At 41.2% G+C, this 18,717-nt stretch overlaps 1 protein-coding gene across 2 annotated transcripts in view; it reads left to right on the top strand.

The window, feature by feature from the left end:
• phrf1 (PHD and ring finger domains 1) overlaps nucleotides 1-18,717 on the top strand; it is a 92,022-nt gene that overhangs the window by 27,673 nt on the left and 45,632 nt on the right. For both annotated transcript variants that reach the window (XM_060838979.1, XM_060838980.1), the window contains exons 6-8: nucleotides 660-781; nucleotides 7,693-7,784; nucleotides 17,014-17,195. In XM_060838979.1, coding sequence (XP_060694962.1) covers nucleotides 660-781; nucleotides 7,693-7,784; nucleotides 17,014-17,195 — 396 coding nt within the window. The remainder of the gene's footprint in view (nucleotides 1-659; nucleotides 782-7,692; nucleotides 7,785-17,013; nucleotides 17,196-18,717) is intronic.

Below are 18,717 nucleotides of genomic sequence, written 5' to 3'. Positions count from 1 at the left end.
CTGAACAAGTTTGGGCTCTACTCACTGGTGTTTAGGAGAATGAGAGGTGACCTTATTGAAACCTATGGAATCCTTCAGGGTCTTTACAAGATAAATGTTGTGAGGATGTTTCCCCTTATAGGGCAATCTAGGACCAGAGGGCACAATCTCAAAAACAGGAGTGCCAATTTATTCTGAGATAAGGAGGAATTTCTTCTTTGAGGGTTGAATGTCTTGAGTCTTTGGACCTCCTTCCCACAGAGAGCTGTGGGGACAGAGTCCTTATGTATACTTAAGGTTGTAATTGGTAGATTCTTGACCCGTAGGGAAATCAAGAGTTGTGGGGAAAGATCATGAAAATGGACATGAGGAATGTTGGATCAGCCATGATCCCATTGAATGGCAGTGCAAGTACTAGGGGTCGAACAACTTACTCCTGTTCCTATTTCTTATGGTCTAAGTGAATCTAGTGCACTTCCTAGTGATGTTACTGTCAATTGTGCCATACATTGAGAATAGGTCCACTACTATAGCTGGGGATCATGCCGTAGCTCTTTCCCATTTGCGCAGTTTGGTGTCACATGCTTTGCACTATTGAGTCACACTTGAGGGGGTGGGAAAAAACAGGATCTTTAGACAATCAGAGATTTCATTCCTAAGAACTCTCATTCTCTTTGAAGATTCCAGTGCAGAACCCAAATAAAGGCAATGAAGAGGAGGAAGAGGACGTAACAAACTGTGAGGTGTGTGGACGAAGTGACCGTGAAGATAGCCTTCTCCTCTGTGATGGTTGTGATTCGGGGTATGTAACAGCTGGACATGATGATAACTTAAAACTATATTTGGAAACAGTAGCAATTCAAATTATCTTTGTTACAATGATGGTCTACTGACTGATCATCATCATATCCAAACATTAGAAATGTATTGGGCCAAAATTCTGCAGCTGTCAATCCTGGGCACTACTTCCCTTCCATTTCTCTGCTGTTTGATCTTTACAATATCTTCGGACAGAATTTGTTGCAACACAGCTTTAGCCAGTTATTATATTGGAGGACGGGCTCTTGTTCCTCGAAGTTTAGAGGTTCCTCTTCAAGATAATTGTGTTCAAAGTTGCTGATGTTCAGAGTATTAAGCATACAGTGATAACTATTATGTGACAAATGGATGATGATGCACAAACATAACAGCAACGGTTTGGTGAACTTGCCAGATATCTTTCTGAGAATTCACATCTATTGTTGTCAACTTGGGTTGATGGTGTTCATGACTGATTAGACTTCAATGAATTAATGCTCCCTCTCTTAGCCTCCTGTCCAAGTCCAGCTATATGAGAATCTGCATGCTCCATTACGTCTCCTTATTCAGTTAGCTGTTCTTGTTCATTGATGACCACAGTTTTAATAATAACTTCTAATCAGTTTCACCATGGCGAAACTGTCAAATCAAGTCATTCAATTGGAGGCAGATACTGAGAGATTAATGAATGAAGGCACCCTACAGGTGGTGTTATCACTTGGCTTTGGAAGATGTCTACTGGGATGTCAACTGAGGGATCTATGGGGTCAGGACTTAGGAAGTTTGTAACTGAATTCTTATCAGCTAAATGTCTCTGTCTGGTAAGTAAAAAGGGTAAAAAACAAAGACTGCAGATGCTGGAAACCAGAGTCTAGATTAGAGTGGTGCTGGAAAAGCACAGCAGGTCAGACAGCATCCGAGGAGCAGGAAAATTGACGTTTCGGGCAAAAGCCTTTCACCCAAAATGTCTATTTTCCTGCTCCTCGGATGCTGCCTGACCTGCTGTGCTTTTCCAGCACCACTCTAATCTAGACCCTGTCTGCTAAGTACCTACATATCTCCAGACAATTTAATTACCACTTTCCTTATAAGTATAAATATAAATCATTATCAGGTTTCTTGTAAACTGGTGGGTCAGAATGTAGCAAATCTGGATTTATTGAGGCAACAACGTTGCCCTACTGACTGCAGTATGCGACTACAGTATCACCATGACTTGTTCACACAAGAACATAAGAAACGGGAGCAGAAATAGGATAAACGTGCAGTGACGCTTGCCCACCATATGTAGAACGTGCCTGATCTGTTCCAAACCTTACCCCCTCTTTCATGCAAACTCCTTACATCCCTCAACTCCTCAACATATCAAAAAGCTATCCACTCTCTCTTTAAATACTTCCAGTGAACTAACCGTCACAGTTCTGTGAGGTAGAGAATTCCTGACATTCACTACAGTCTGAGAAGAAATTCCTTCAGTTTTAACTGCATGTTCCCTTATGGTGTAACTATGTCAAATAGTTCAAGATTCTGCCAGTGATGAAAGCAACTTCTGAAATTCAACACTCTCAACTCCTCAACATTTTGTATGTTTCAATAAAATTGATCATCATCCTTCAGAACCCTAAAGAATAAGTGTCTAACTTGTTTAGCCATTCTTGATAAGTCACCCCCTTTATCTCAGGATTCAGCCTAGTGAAGCTTTTTTGAACTGCCTCATATTCTTTCCTAAATTCAGGAACCAAAATTTTATATAGTACTCCAGATATGGCATCATCAGAACCCTGAAAAATTTCCCTATTTTTAAATTCCATTTACTTAGCATGTAGGAACAAAATTTAATTTGCCACTTTAATTACCTGCTGCACCTGCATGCTTGCTTTTCTTTTGTGTGTCATGCACTGGAATACCTGAGTCCCAGTGTGTTGCCACCATTTAACTTGACCTTGTACTTCACTACATTGAACTCCATTTGCCAAGTTTTGTCCACTCTTTCAATCTGTTCGTAACCCCTTGCAAATTCCTGTGTCTTCACCACAACATGCCCTACCACCACCCCCCCCCACCTCCCTATTTCCGTTGCGATATCAAGTTTGGATGTGTTGCACTCTGCCCCTCTCTGTCTTTAATGAAAGAGCAAAATAATTGATTTTTTAGGATTGATTCCTGTGGCACTCTACAAATTACATTGTTAAAGATCCATTAATCCCAACACTTTCATTTCTGTGTCTTAATCAATTCTCAATTCATGCTAATATGTAACTGGCAATGCTGACAGCCCCTATCTTGTACGATAACCTTTCATATGGCATCTTATCAAATTCCTCTTCATAATTCTAATATTCTGCATCCACTGATTTCCCTTTTATCTAGTCTACTTATATTATTGGAGAACTTGTGAAAGTTTGTCAAACGTGATTTCTGTTTCACAAAATCATGTTGGATCTGTTGGGTTATACAGGTATTAGGTTTTTCTTAATGTTCTGCTGTTCCTTCCTTAATAATGGACGCTCACATTTTCCCAATGACAGATGATAGTGTAACTGGCCCATTATTTCCAATGTTCTGTCTTCCTCCCTTCTTGAATAGGGGTGTCACAATGGCAGTTTTCCAATCTGCTGAAGCCCTCCCAGAATCTGATGGATTCTGCAATATTTTGGCTCAGGCCTATATTATCTCTGCAATCACTTCCTTTAAAACACCTGAATACAGGCATCAGGTTTTGGTGACAGATCTGCCTTTATTGCTATTGTTTATCAATTGTAATCTACTTTTCAGTTCAGTTAGTGTAGATTACTCATATTTGTCCCTTGTGATGCAGATTGTTACAGGATCTTCCCTGTTATCTTTTGAGATGATTGCAGCATCCTCGCTTATTAATCCTACCTCATTACACATTATTAGATCTAAAATAGCCTGGTAGATTACTACTCTAAGAAGTAATTCCTGATGCACTGAACAAAGTTATCTTCCTTCTTAATCTTCTCCATCTGATTTATCTTGTCTATCTGCTGATTATAATCACCCGTGACAATGGTAGTGCACTTCGGACACACCTCCGTTATTTCCTGATATATACTTTGTGCTTCAGTGAGGTACCTTTTTGGGGGCCGATAGGAGATTCCCACCAAAGAGCTGAATTTCAGTGGTGAGATGAGAGTGACTACCTTTGACATTAAAGCTGCATTTGAACAAGTATGATATCAGTACATCTTAGCAAAACTGGAGTCAGTGAAATTAGGACAAAGTGCGCTGCTGACTGGGATCATACCTGGCATGAAGAAAGATCATTGGAAGCTGATGGAATTTCTCAGGGTAGTGATCTGAGCCCAACCATTTTATGCTATTTATCAATAACTTTGCCTCTTTTATAAGATCAGAAGTGGGGAGTGTCTCATGACTGGAGGGTGGCTAATGTGCCTTTGGGTAGTGTTCTAGACCAGAAGGGCCGAGGGTTTCAAGTACATAATTCTTTAAAATCTGCATCACATGTCAACAGGATGCTTAAAAAGGCGTTTAGCATACTTGCCTTCATTGCTCAGCTTTTTGGGTGTAGGTGTTGGAAAGCTGTATTGAGGTTGTACAGAATATTGGTGAGGCCTCTTGTGGCCGACCACTTCAACTCCCCCTCCTGCTCCACCAAGGACATGCACATCCTGGGCCGCCTCCACCGGCAAATCAAAACCACCTGGCGAAGCCACCATCTATAAAGTACAAGTCTGGAATGTGATGGGGTATTCCCTAGCTGCTTGAAGACTGTGGCTTCAAGAACACGCAAGAAACCTGACACTATCCAGCAGAAAGCCAACTTGATTGGCACACATCCACTAATTTTCACTCCCTCCATGTTGAGGATCAGCAGCAACAATCCATGCCATTTACAAGATGGACTGCAGAAATTTACCAAAGCACCTTCTAAACCCATGATCGCTACCCTCCAGAAGGGCAAAGGTAGGAGATGCATGAGAACACCGTCAGCTACTACATTTTCCTCCAAGTCACTCACCATCCTGACTTGGGAATATATTGCTTCAATGTCACTGGGGCAATTTCCTGGAACTCCCTCCTAATAGCACAGTGGGGGGGACCTTCAGCGTATGGGCGGCAGCAATTCAAGAAGTTAGCTCATCACCACCTCGAGCACACGAGGGATGGGCAATAAAGGCCATCCCAGTCAGTGGTGCCCATATGCCATGAATGTTTTTTAAAATTACCAACCAGAGAAGGTATTTACATATGAAGGCAAACAGCATAGATGAAGTATTGAATGAATGCTTTGTGCCTGTCTTTACCAAAAAGAGATTTTGTACAGGTCATGGAAGAGGAAACTATTAGTAGAAGGATTCAGAATATGTAAGTTTTTGGATAGACTGTTGGTACTTAAAGTTGACAAGTCACTGGAACCAAATGGAAAGCATCCAAGAATACTGAAGAAAGTGTGACTAGAAAATTGCAAGGGTAGTGTTTCACACAGTTTTTCAGTCTTCCCCAGACTCTTGCGGGTGCCAGAATACTGGAGAGTTGAAAATATTATGCACTTGTACAAAAAACGTTGGTAAGAATAAGCCCATCAACAATTATCATATAATTTAACTTCACTGTTGTGGAAGCTTCTAGAAACAGTTATTAGGGATAGAGTTAGTAGCCCATTTTAAGAAAAAAAGGTGAAACGGGCAAAATTATTGATAAATAGCATAAGATGGTTGGGGTAGGTCACTACTCTGAGAAATTCCATCAGCGATGTCCTGGAGCTGAGGTAACTGACCTCCAATAACCCCAATCATCTTTCTTCATGCCAGGTATGATCCCAGTCAGCAGTGCACTTTCCTCTAATTTGATTGACTCCACTTTTGCTAAGATGTACTGATATCATACTTGTTCAAGGTAGAGAAGTGTGATATGATGAATTTTCGTAGGAAGAACATAGTCAGGTAATATACAATAAAGGGTACAATTCTAAAGGGAGTGCAGGAGCAGAGGAAACTGAGCATATATGTGTATAGGTTCTTGAAGATGGCAGGACAGGTGGAGAAAACAGTTAATAAAGCATGCCGATCTTTATTAATAAAGGCAGGGAGGTTATGATGAACGTCTACAAGACACTTGTTCAACTTCAGCTGGTGTATTGTGTTCTGGATGCAACTCGATAGGAAGGATGTGAATGTATTGGAGTTTAGGTGTAACAAAGATTACATGAGGTTTTCAGCAATATCTAAGCTGAGCCAGAGAGAGGGGAAGTGGGTGATATATGGAAGGTGAAAATGTGAAAGTCCAAAAGAGAGATCAAAAGCTAATTATGTATTCAGATGTGAAACCAGAGTTGCAAGCAATCTAATTTCATCTCACACTGTTGGCAGAGTTGGTTTTGGAACCCTTTTTCTGACGTGTAATAATGATCTAGGTCTTGGTATACAGGAGGAGAAAGTGAGGTCTGCAGATGCTGGAGATCAGAGCTGAAAATGTGTTGCTGGAAAAGCGCAGCAGGTCAGGCAGCATCCAAGGAACAGGAGATTCGATGTTTCGGGCATAAGCCCTTCTTCAGGACTGAGGAAAGTGTGTCCAGCAGGCTAAGATAAAAGGTAGAGAGGAGGGACTTGGGGGACTAGGAAGGCGGTGCTGAGTTCGAGCCTTCCTAACCTGCAATCTTCTTCCTGACCTCTCCGCCCCCACCCCACTCTGCCCTATCACCCTCACCTTGACCTCCTTCCACCTATCACATCTCCATCGCCCCTCCCCCAAGTCCCCCCTCCCTACCTTTTATCTTAGCCTGCTGGACACACTTTCCTCATTCCTGAAGAAGGGCTTATGCCCGAAACATCGACTCTCCTGTTCCTTGGATGCTGCCTGACCTGCTGCACTTTTCCAGCAACACATTTTCAACTCGGTATACACGAATCATACAATGAAAGTTTTCAGACAATGAAAAACTTAGAAGCATTGTAAACTGTAAAAAGGACAGTGAAAATTTCAAAACAATGTTGGCAAGTTAGTGGAGTGAACATAGAAGTTGTTATCTCTGTTGAGACGGATAATACAAATTTGAATTCCCGGTGACTGATCTAAGAAATTGCACAATGCAAATTCACATTTTAAGACCTAACTATAATAAGCAAAAAGCAACAAAATGTCTCCGAGGAAACTTGTAGAAATAGCTGTAGAAATAACCATTTCTTAACCAACTTTATGTCTCATGGAAGAATTATACACTACAGCACACTTTCCACAGGACAGAGTTCAAATTGACTGTCAGCTTCTCCGAGGAGATTAAACTGATGGTGCTCTAAGTGAAGAGTTGATTAAAGGGAATGGATTGGGTGAGCAAAATAGCCTTTCTATTGTTTAGAGACATAACTTCAAAGGGATGGCACAGTTGCTCAGTAGTTAACACTGCTGTCTCAGAGCATCAGGGACTCTGGTTTGCATCCACACTTGGATGACTGTCTGTGTGAAGTTTGTACATTCTCCCTTGTCTATGTGGCTTTTGTCCAGGTGCTCCGGTTTCCTCCTGCAGTCCAAAGATGTGTAGGTTAGGTGATTGGCCATGCTAAATTGCCTATAATGTCCAGGATGTGCATGTTAGGTGGATTAGCCATGGGAAATGTAGGGTTTCTGGGTTGGGATATTGTTTGGAGGGTTGGTGTGGACTCGATAGGCTGAATGATCTGCTTTCACACTGTAAGGATTCTATAATTCACTGTAGATCCAATTCTGCATTTATTTTGGCATCCCCAGTGATGTATATAATAACAGTTCTTTCAATTTGAAGGAAGCAGCATCTCTTAGCTCCATATTTGCAACTACAGGTTTGCTGGCAAGCATTGGATGGTTCAGTTTTACTTCGCTAAAATTTTGCATGCTTTATTTTAACTTTTTTATTCATAATATTTTTTGATGATTCAAATTGTTTCCTTTTTTTAGATACCACTTGGACTGTCTTACCCCTGCCCTTAGTACTGTTCCAGTAGAAGAATGGTTTTGCCCAGAGTGTGCTGCTAACAATCCTACAGCTGGTAAATAATTAGATTTATACGGTTTATATTTATGTGAAGATGTGTCTTTAAACATTTTAAACTTGTTTGCTGAGTTGTGATGTGTTTTGAGAATATAGGATTTGATTGGTTATAATGCTAGACTGGCAACCTAAGAGTCTGGGAATTTAGGCCTCATCATTTTTTTGGTAACAGACTCGTGACTAAGAAAGAGAGTAGGTCGGTGGTCAGTAGAGGCTGAAATGAATGGAATGTCAGTGGAATTCAGTGGTCACAGACCTTTAAGGATGGGTAGGTAGTCGCAGAGGAGGCTAGAGGTGGCAGATCCTGATACGTGAGCTATTGAAGGGGTGAGCACTATCACTTTCTGGCAGCAAAATTTCATGCTACCAGGACAGTTAGTTAGGCTGCAGGCAGCTGGCAGGTCTATGGGATGAATTGTTTGAAGTTGAGGATAGAAGTGGAAGGCATTGTGTCGGCAATTCCTGGGCCGTATATAAGTCTATATTTATATAGTGTTTATACGACTGGTGTCAGCAGCGATCATCTGAAGATTTAATCTATTTGCCCCAGTGTGGAAAAGACATTCAACCATTGGTCTTATTGCACTATTCAGTCATGGCTGATCAATACATTGTCTCCTTTTATCACTCTTGATCATGAAATGTTTGTTCCCTCCAACTGAACTGCTTCCTATAGGATTACTTGTATATTCCCATTACTGTTTGGATGAAGGAGTGATCCCTGTTCGTGATAAAATGGCCTGGCTGTTATTTTATGATTGTGACACATTCTGTCAAAGTTTTTTGTCTTGCACTCATCAGGAAAGTTTACAAGAGAACCATTTCAAGTAGAAAATCAATATTTATCCTGGGTTAGATGGGGGTGATGATTGGCTGGCAAGTGGGACACTGATTGTTAGAGACATGCCATGGAGAATGCATCAATTAATGATGATTAACAGTTTAAAGCCAGACTTTATTTAAATTTTAAGCTATTTGGTTGACTCTCAGGACATTGCTCTGAGAAATGAGCAAAAGTACTGTCACTTATTTTGTTGAATTGAAACAGGTGCCAGTGTATGTGCATGTTCTTTTGGTCTGCAAAGAGCCAAATTTTCTATTTAAATATATATATAACTTCCAGTACTTGCAAGTTCACCACATTGCAATCCTGCCTGACAATCTAAATTGGTTGTCAGTGTAATTTAAGATTATATCCTTATTCTAATTTCCCAACTCCTGTCTATCTAGTATTATCAAATCTAACCTATTAAAACAACTGGTAAAATCATGGAAGTGTTATTGCACAGAAGGGAGCTATCTGGCCCATCATGTTTACACCATCTCTCTAAATGGGTGTTCAGACTTACATTATGCCATTTTCCTGTATATTCCCCATGTCCTTGCATAATTTTTCTGTTTAAATAATTTTACAACACGCTCTTGAATGCCTCGATTGAACCTGCCATCACTGCACTTCCAGGCAGTGCATTACAGCCCCAAACAACTCATGTATGGAAAGTTTTTTTTAATTTCAAATCACATTTGCTTCTTTTACATATCATCTTAAATCTGCCCTCTGGTTCTGTACCCTTATATAAGTGGGAACAGTTTTTAAATTTTTTGTTGGGTGCATTCGTCAGAGGGAAATGGGTCTAGGTGGATTGCACTTCGGAGAGTCGATGTGGACTGGTTGGGCCGGGGAGCCTGTTTCCACACAGGGAGTCCAGGCTAATCTAAAGTCTAATCTTTTCCCCATCTACTCAATCCAAACCAACATGATTTTGAAAAATTCTATCAGATCCCAAATCAATTAAATGATTTTTAATTTTCCATACTCCAGGGAATGCAAGCTTAATCTGTCTCACGCACAAGTTTTTAAATGTATTTATGAATGTAAACAAATATAGATTGAGAAAAGACTAGTGGCCAATATAAAAGGGAATCCCAATACCTTTTATTAGTATACAAATTGTAAAGACTGGCAAAAAGAGGAGTAGGACTGATTAGGAATTAAACCAGATGGATTGCATACAGTGGGAAGAAGCATGGCTGAAGTACTAAATGAATACTTTCCATTTGACTTTACCAAAGTAGATGCTACTCAAGCCAGAGTTCTCGATTGATGAGATTCATCCAATGATTTTGAAGTGAGTGAGTGGAAATTGCGAGGGTACTAGATATAATCATTCAGTCTTCATTTGAATCTGGAGATGTCAGAAGGCTAGAGAAATGTAGCCGTGTACTCTTATTCAGCAAAGGAGTAAAGAAACGCCCAACGATTTCAGACCAGTAAGTTTAAATTCAGTCACATGAGGAAACGTGGGCTGTTAAATGCAAGCCAGCTTTTATTTCTGCAGGGGAAATTGTGTTTGGCTTAATTGCTGGAGTTTTGTTTTGAAAGGGTAATGGAAAAGGCGAATGTGGCTAATGCTGGTATTGTGGTTTACATGGATTTTAAAAAGGTGTTTAATGTAGTGCTATATAACAGAAAGCTTGTGGAATAAGTAGTACAGTGGATGCAAAATTGACCAAGTAGTAGGGAATGGAGAATTGTCATCAATAGATATTTTTCAAACTAGAAGGAGGAAGATCGGTGGTGTAGTTCCCCATGGATTGGTGAGGGGACCCTTGCTTATCCTGATACATATTAATGATCTAGATCTTGATGTGCAGGAGATAGTTTCAAATTCTGCTACTGGAGATTTGGAAGCATTGTAGATTTTGAGGATGGCAGTGTAGGACTCCAAAAGGCTGTAGGTGACAGGTAAGGTTCAGTTCAGAGAAGTGTGAGGTGGTGCATTTTGGTAGGAAGAACATGGCCAGACAATATAAAATAGGAAGTACAATTCTAAGGGGGTTGCAAGAGTTGAGAAACCTGGGTGTAAATGTGTAAAATCCTCTGAAGGTGGCAGGGCAGATGGAGACATCGTTTACTAAAGCAAATTTTATTAATCTGGGCATTAAGTACAAAATCAAGGAGATTATGTTTAACTTGTACAAAACGCTTGCTTAGCCTCAGCTGGACATTGTATGAAGGATGTTAGTTCATTGGAAAGAGTGCAGAAGAGATTTCCCAGCATGATTCCAAGGATGAGAAACTTCACTTGTGAGGATTGAGCTTGACAAAATTGGGGCAGTTCACTTTGGAGAAGAGAAGGCCATGAGGAGATCTGATAGAAATTTTCAAAATCATGAGAGGTCTGCTTAGCGTAGATTTTGAGAATCTGTTCCTGCTTGTAAAAGTATTGAGAATGAGGAGTCACAGATTTAAAGTGTGTTGAAAATAGAGAACATGTAACATATGAAAATGACTTTTATTACAGTGGTTCAGGTCTGGAATGAACTGCCTGGAAGTGTCATAGCGACATTGAGTATTACATAATGATAAGTGGCTTTTTGACCAGCAACGTTTTGAGAAGTTCCACCTTTGCTCTGTACAGGACAATGTTGGCAAGATTATCTGAGGTAGGGGGATTTAGGGTACATCCTAGTGAACTACTGGGAAAGTGTCAGGAGAGAGAGAGAGAGAGAGAGAGGGCGCGTGGTCAGTCATTTGGAGATGGTGCCTGGGCTCCCATCGATGTACAGGACTGTTCTAGGCAGCATTTCAGTAAACTGAGTTCATTTTTAATCTTTGTAAACAAAAGATGTGGTCACTGTTGGAAACACCTCTTTAATGTATGCCATGATATGGAGATGCTGGTGTTAGACTGGGGTGTACCAAGTTAAAAATCTCACAACACCAGGTTATAGTCCAACAGGTTTAATTGGGAGCACTAGCTTTCTGAGCACTGCTCCTTCATCAGATGGTTGTCACCCGATGAAGGAGCAGCGCTCTGAAAGCTAGTGCTTCCAATTAAACCTCTTGGACTATAACCTGGTGTTGTGTGATTTTTAACCTCTTTAATGTAATATTTCTATCAGTACATTGATCTTCTTTGGATAATTGATATTTGGATGATTGAGGTTCCTCTGTACAGGCAGGGTCCTACCATTCATAATTTATTCTTTTACATTGTCAGTCCAACCAAAATTCATTTCTCCACACTTTTAAACTTCACCTGTCACTGTTCTGCCACCTGATAAGCTGTCAACATCTTTCTGTAGTCTAAAGCTTTCTTCCTCACTATTTACTATATCACTAATTTTTCCTTAATTTGAGAACTTGTACACAGCAAAAATTGAAACAGCCTGGAACCCTGTGGAATGCTACTGGACACCTGCTTCCAGTCGCAAAAAGTACCTTTAAATGTTGCCCTCTGTACCTGCCACTGAACCAGTTTTGGAAACAATTTGTCAAATTGTCTTGGATCTCAAGTGCTCACACCTTGATCAGTCACCTACATGAGACCTTGTTAGAAGTCTCACTGAAGTCCATGTAGATTACATGTAATCAAATTTGTGAAACACTATTTTCCCCCAACAAAGCTATGTTGAGTCACCTTGTTCGATCCATGTCTCTCCGAGTGAAGATAAATTCTGTCCCTTACAATTTTCCCAAAGTTTCTCTACCAGTGATGTTAGACTTCCTGTTTACCCCTACTGCCCTCCTAGAATAACGGTACTACATTAACTGTCTTCAATCATCTGGTACATTTCATTTGTCCAGAGATGACTGGAAAATTAATTTCAAGGCCCTTGCAATCTTCTCTGTTGCATCCCACCATAGCCTAGCATACATCTCATTTGTGCCTAGGAATTTATCTCTTCTAATACTAAATTGTTTATTTTTATTACAGTCACCCTCCCCGGTATTGTACCTATATTGTTTATCTTTATATTGCATACAGATAAAAGTAATCATTTGAAACCTTGCGTATGTGTTTTGGCTTGTCACGTAGCACCATCTTGTCTTATAATTGGTCTATTTTCTGTGTGGTTATCCTCTTGCCTTTAAACTACTTTTAAAAATGCTTTTGGAATATCTGTTACTGTATTTTACCCACTCGTGTTTATTGCCATGCCTGTCTTTGCTCCTCTAATTTATTTTCTAAGTATCTCTCTGCATTTTCAATACTGCTCTGGGGCTTCTGCTGTTTTCAGCCCTTGATATCCACCATAAGGCTCACGTATGTTCCTTTGTTCAGTCCTGAACTGTCTTCAACATCCAGGGTTCCAGGACATGTTTGCTCCTCCTTTATCTTTCCAGGAAAATATTGGGCCTGCACTTCACTGTTTCCTTTTAGAATTGCTCCCATTGTTCTCATGTAGATTTTCCTACCAGTAACTCTCCTGGTCCACTTTGGTTAGATCCTGTCTTATTGAGTTAAGATTGGTCTTCCCCCCCCCCCCCAAATTCAGAACCTTTACTTCTGGTGCTATCTTGCCCTTGTCCATAAACCGTACAGAGTTATGGTCACTATCACCGAAGCACTTCCCCCGTGGCACATCTATCACTTACCCAGCTTTGTTCCCCAAAATTAGATCCAGCCCTGCCCCCTATTTTGTGGACTTTGTAAGTGCTGGCTTACGTCACCCTGACTGTTTGGGGGTCAAAGTACACCTCCAGTGACTCAATGGCTTGCTTTTTTGTTTTTAGGTCTTACTCATATGGCCTCAATTGAAGAATTCACACAAAAGGGGGAATTGGAGGCAGTTGCCTTTTACCTTGTGTTTTCCTCCTCTCCCACTGTATTATGTGCAGAAATTGTTGGGGATAGTGAAAGATGACGAGAGGAGGTGTGTGTCTGGCTCAGTCTCACTGTTCCATATATCTGCTCCACTGTGCACTTATTCCCTTGAACCCATTCCCATTTCCCCTGCACGTCTGCTCCATTGCTTCACTTTACAGGAATGATGTGGAGGCTTTGGAGAGGGTGCAGAAGAAACTTACCAGAGATGCTGACTGGATTAATTGGTATGAGCTACAAGGAGAGGCTAGAAAAACTCAGGTTGTTTTCTCTGGAGCAGTGGAAACTGAGAGGAGACTTGTTAAAAGTCTATAAAATTGAGAGATGAATAGATGGGGGTGACAGTCAGAATCTTTTTCCCCAGAGTTGAAATGCCTAATACTAAGGGACATGCATTTAAGATGAGCAAAGGAAAGTTCAAAGGAGACTTGAGGGGCAAGTTTTTTCACACACAGATTGATAGGAGTTTGGAACATGCTGCCAGGGGTGGTGGTGGAGGTAGGTATGGTAGTGCATTTAAGGGACTTTTCAATAAGCAAGTAAATATTGCATGGAGTGGAGTCTCAGGTAGATAGGATAGTGAAGAAGGCATTGGTATGCTTTCTTTTGTTGGTCAGAGTATTGAGTACAGGAGTTGGGAGTCATGTTATGGCTGTACAGGACATTGGTAAGGCTACTGTTGGAATATTGCATGCAATTCTGGTCTCCTTCCTATCAGAGAGAAAGGGTTCAGAAAAGATTGACAAGGATGTTGCCAGGGTTGGAGGATTTGAGCTATAGGGAGAGGCTGAACAGGCTGGGGCTGTTTTCTCTGGCATGTTGAAGGCTGTGGGGTGACCTTATAGGGGTTTTCAAAACCATGAGGGGCATGGATAGGGTAAATAGACAAAGTCTTTTCTCTGGGTTCGGGGAGTCAAGAACCAGAGGGCATAGGTTGAGAGGGGAAAGATATAAAAGAGACCTAAGGGGGCAACTTGTATGGTACATGTATGGAGGAAGTTGAGCTTCCAGAGGAAGTGGTGTTGGCTGGTACAATTGCATCATTTAAAAGGCATCTGGATGGGTGTATGAATAGGAAGCATTTTGAGGGATATGGGCTGGGTGCTGTCAGGTGGGACTAGATTGGGTTGGGATACCTGGTCAGCATGGACAAGTTGGACCGAAGGATCTGTTTCCGTGCTGTATATACCTATGACCCTATGAATGGAGTGATATGGACCAACGGCAGTCAGAAGGGAGGAGTTTTGTTTGGTGTCATGTTCGGCATAAGACCATAAGACATAGGAGTGGAAGTAAGGCCATTCGTCCCATCGAGTCCACTCCACCATTCAATCATGGCTGATGGGCATTTCAACTCCACTTACCCGCATTCTCCCTGTAGCCCTTAAATCCTTGTGACATCAAGAATTTATCAATATCTGCCTTGATGACATTTAGCGTCCCGGCCTCCACTGCACTTTGCGGCAATGAATTCCACAGGCCCACCACTCTGGCTGAACAAACGTCTCCGCATTTCTGTTCTGAATTGACCCCCTCTAATTCTAAGGCTGTGTCCACGGGTCCTAGTCTCCTCGCCTAATGGAAACAATTTCCTAGCGCCACCCTTTCCAAGCCATGTATTATCTTGTAAGTTTCTATCAGATTTCCCCACAATCTTCTAAACTCCAATGAACACAATCCCAGGATCCTCAGCCGTTCCTCGTATGTTAGACCAACCATTCCAGGGATCATCCGTGTGAATCTCCGCTGGACACGCGCTCGTGCCAGTATGTCCTTCCTGAGGTGTGGGGACCAAAACTGGACACATTACTCCAAATGGGGCCTAACCAGAGCTTTATAAAGTCTCAGTAGCACAACGGTGCGTTTATATTCCAACCCTCTTGAGATAAATGACAACATTGCATTTGTTTTCTTAATCACAGACTCAACCTGCATGTTTACCTTGAGAGAATCCTCGACTAGCACTCCCAGATCCATTTGTACTTTGGCTTTATGAATTTTCTCACTGTTTAGAAAGTAGTCCATGCTTGTATTCTTTTTTCCAAAGTGCAAGACCTCGCATTTGCTCACATTGAATTCCATCAGCCATTTCCTGGACCACTCTCCCAAACTGTCTAGATCCTTCTGCAGCCTCCCCACTTCCTCAGTACTACCTACCTGTACACCTAACTTCGTATCATCGGCAAACTTCACTAGAATGCTCCCAGTCCCTTCATCCAGATCATTAATATATAACATGAACAGCTGCGGCCCCAACACTGAACCCTGCGGGACACCGCTTGTCGCCGGCTTCCATTCCGAAAAAGAACCTTTTATCCCAACTCTGCCTTCTGTCAGACAGCCAATCTTCAATCCATACCAGTAGCTCACCTCGAACACCATGAGCCCTCACCTTGCTCAGCAGCCTCCCGTGTGGTAGCTTGTCAAAGGCCTTTTGGAAGTCTAGATAGACCATATCCACTGGGTTTCCCTGGTCTAACCTACTTGTCACCTCTTCAAAGTAGGGCTCATTCCTGTATTGTACAGTTCTATCTTCTATCATGCAGCAACCCCTGAGCCTGCAGCTCCACTATACAATCACAACCTCGAGCCCAATTGTCCTCACGTCCACTCACTTACACCTTGTCCTCCCTCCTTTACAGACTCCACACTTCTCACACCCTGTCATCCCAGGGTCTGCTACAACTGCTTACCCCTTCCAACTTCCCTGACTGCACCATGACACCCTACCCATCCTCCACTTCCTGGTAGCCTGGCTCATTCACTTCCTCCTCACTTGCTTTCATTTTCTCAGTGAAATTTTCCCATACCCCATCCAGCCAAATTACTGCTGCATCTCCAGGCCTGGGATAAGTGAAATCACTCATTTTCCTGCTTGTTGTTCTTCCAGTCTCAGTTTTTCTCCTGTATAGCTGTTGAGAGGTTCACTCTTTAAGGGGAAATCTTCCAGTTCTACGTGCCTGTATATGCTTTAACGTATCTTTTCAGTGGTTAGTACTGCTGCCTCACAACGCCAGGTTTGATTCCAGCCTTGGGCGACTGGCTTTGTGGAGTTTGCACATTTTTCCTGTGTCTGCGTGGATTTCCTTCGGGTGCTCTGGTTTCCTCCCACAATCCAAAGATGTGCAGGTTAGGTGAATTGGCCATGCTAAATTGCCCATAGTGTTAGGTGCATTAGTCAGAGGGGTGTTGGTCACTCCTCGGAGGGTCGGTGTGGACTTGTTGGACTGAAGGGCCTGTTTCTGCACTGTAGGGAATCTAATCTAATCTAATCTAATTCACAGGTCACCTGTTGCACAGCTTACTTTATATCTTGTTGTAATGTTCTATTCTCAATTAGAAGACCTAAGACCTTTCACTAAATTTAAGGTGCCAAATATATATATGTTGCTGTTGACTTGGTGTCCAACTGACTGATCATTACTCTTGGATCTTTTTACCCAGATTATGTTTGCAATGGACTGGTCCTTTCAGGTCAGCAGCTAATTGCACTGTGTTCTGGAAGCAGTAATTTGGATTCTGTCTTAGTTTGTACTGAAGCTTGCAAATGGGCAAAGGTAGTCAAAAAAAGATGTTACAAGAATAATAACTGATCTAATTTGCCTCTGTTTGTAGTGGTTGAGGAGATTGATGAAGAAGAAGTTGCCTTCCTCATTGCTGATGCAGCGCAAGAACCCACTACTTCCCGGTTACGTCCCTCTGCTAGAAGAACTCGTGCTATTGCAAGGACTCGCCAAAGTGAACGTGTACGGGAAAATGTAAACCGGAGCAGGATTACCCGTGCTCATCAAATTGAGGTATGCTGAATTTCCGAACATAAAGCCGTGTGATTCACAACTATATCTGTACAAAACAAAGTCAAGACAGCACAGTGGACATTATGCAATGATGTTTCAAATATACCTTAGGATATGTCCATATCTGAGCTCCTGCAGGCTTATGCCACTGTTGAGAAGTATTTGCCTCAAGAATATATTAACTGTCCTGTAACCTAGAAATTCTTGTCCTGATATATTAGAGGAATGATGGATTTTTTTTTAAATAGGTGTATTTTTGTGGTTAGAGATAAAGCAAGGCACTTCTTTGGGTGTCCAAGTAAGATGCTTATGGAGATCTGGTAATCTCTGTGGTGTCTTTCACACTTCCCAATGTTTGAATCTTGCACCAAGTTGAGGAGATTGTCTAAATACACAGCAGCATTAATACCTTCAAGTACGATAAATAGCTAGACACTTTGAAATATGCTCTCACTGACAGCAAATTGTGAAGTAAAATATATTGATTTTCATTTTTAATTAAATTGTATTGAGTGAACTCAAGATTGGATCATTCATATTAGAAACTGAAAAATCAAACTTTATTAAAAATTGGACTTTTTTATCAAAATAGAAATGGTTGATATTACACTAATCAAGAGTCACTTGTGTTCTTTATCAGTAGTTATGATTTTCAAATCGTTAAGAAAATCAGCTTCACTTCTTTAATAAAGTGTAAATTTTAAACGTTATTAATAATATTGCAACATTCATGGGAAATCTATTGTCAGCTTTCTAATTTCTAATCAGTTGCAGCCTGGCGACTTCAACTGCATGACCTATGAAAAAGCACAATCATTAACAGCAAATTCCTTCATGTCCTGCAGGGAAGGAAGCTGGTCTGGCTTACATGTGACTCCAGACACACAGCAATGTGGTTGACTCTTATCTACCCTCTTGGCAATTAGAGATAGGCAGTAAATGCTGATCTGGCCAGCGATGCCCTCATTCTATAAATGAATTAAAAGAAAATTCTAGCTTTCTATATTATTTTGCCTGTGTGGATTCCTGAAGTTGCTGTCAGTTTTGTACGAATAATGATGAGTGAGCACTGATTGTTTCACTGCAACTGCTATTGTGAAATGAGATTCTTGTAATTGGTGCCTTTTTAAACTAATTTATGGCTTTGTAGTTGTAATCTCTTTGGTCATGTTCATAAATTATTTGATTTAGTGGCAGTTCTTAGAATTTTAGGTGCCCCAAAAATCTCATCTTAGCACTGCAGTGAGTTTTCAGTTTATCTCCTTCATGTTTAGATTCAGTTGACTAAATGCAGTGATTCACGCAGCGGTCCTTGGTTTTGTCTGCGTCAGTGACTTCTATTTGTGAGTAATGCTGAAATGTGTTCATTGCAGTGACATCCATCACCCATCCCTACTCATGATCCTACCCTCGTTAAACAATTATGTATGTGTTTTGTACCAGGAGCTACTCACAAGTGTGATTCCTAGTTCTTTACCTCTCTGCTAACATTAATAATTGTGATTTCACTGACTAATTGGCC

The sequence above is a fragment of the Hemiscyllium ocellatum genome, chromosome 18 (genome assembly GCF_020745735.1).
Source record: "Hemiscyllium ocellatum isolate sHemOce1 chromosome 18, sHemOce1.pat.X.cur, whole genome shotgun sequence".
Lineage (NCBI taxonomy): Eukaryota > Metazoa > Chordata > Chondrichthyes > Orectolobiformes > Hemiscylliidae > Hemiscyllium > Hemiscyllium ocellatum.
The sequence above is the reverse complement of the archived record's forward strand: the minus strand, read 5'-3'. Positions and strand labels throughout refer to the sequence as shown.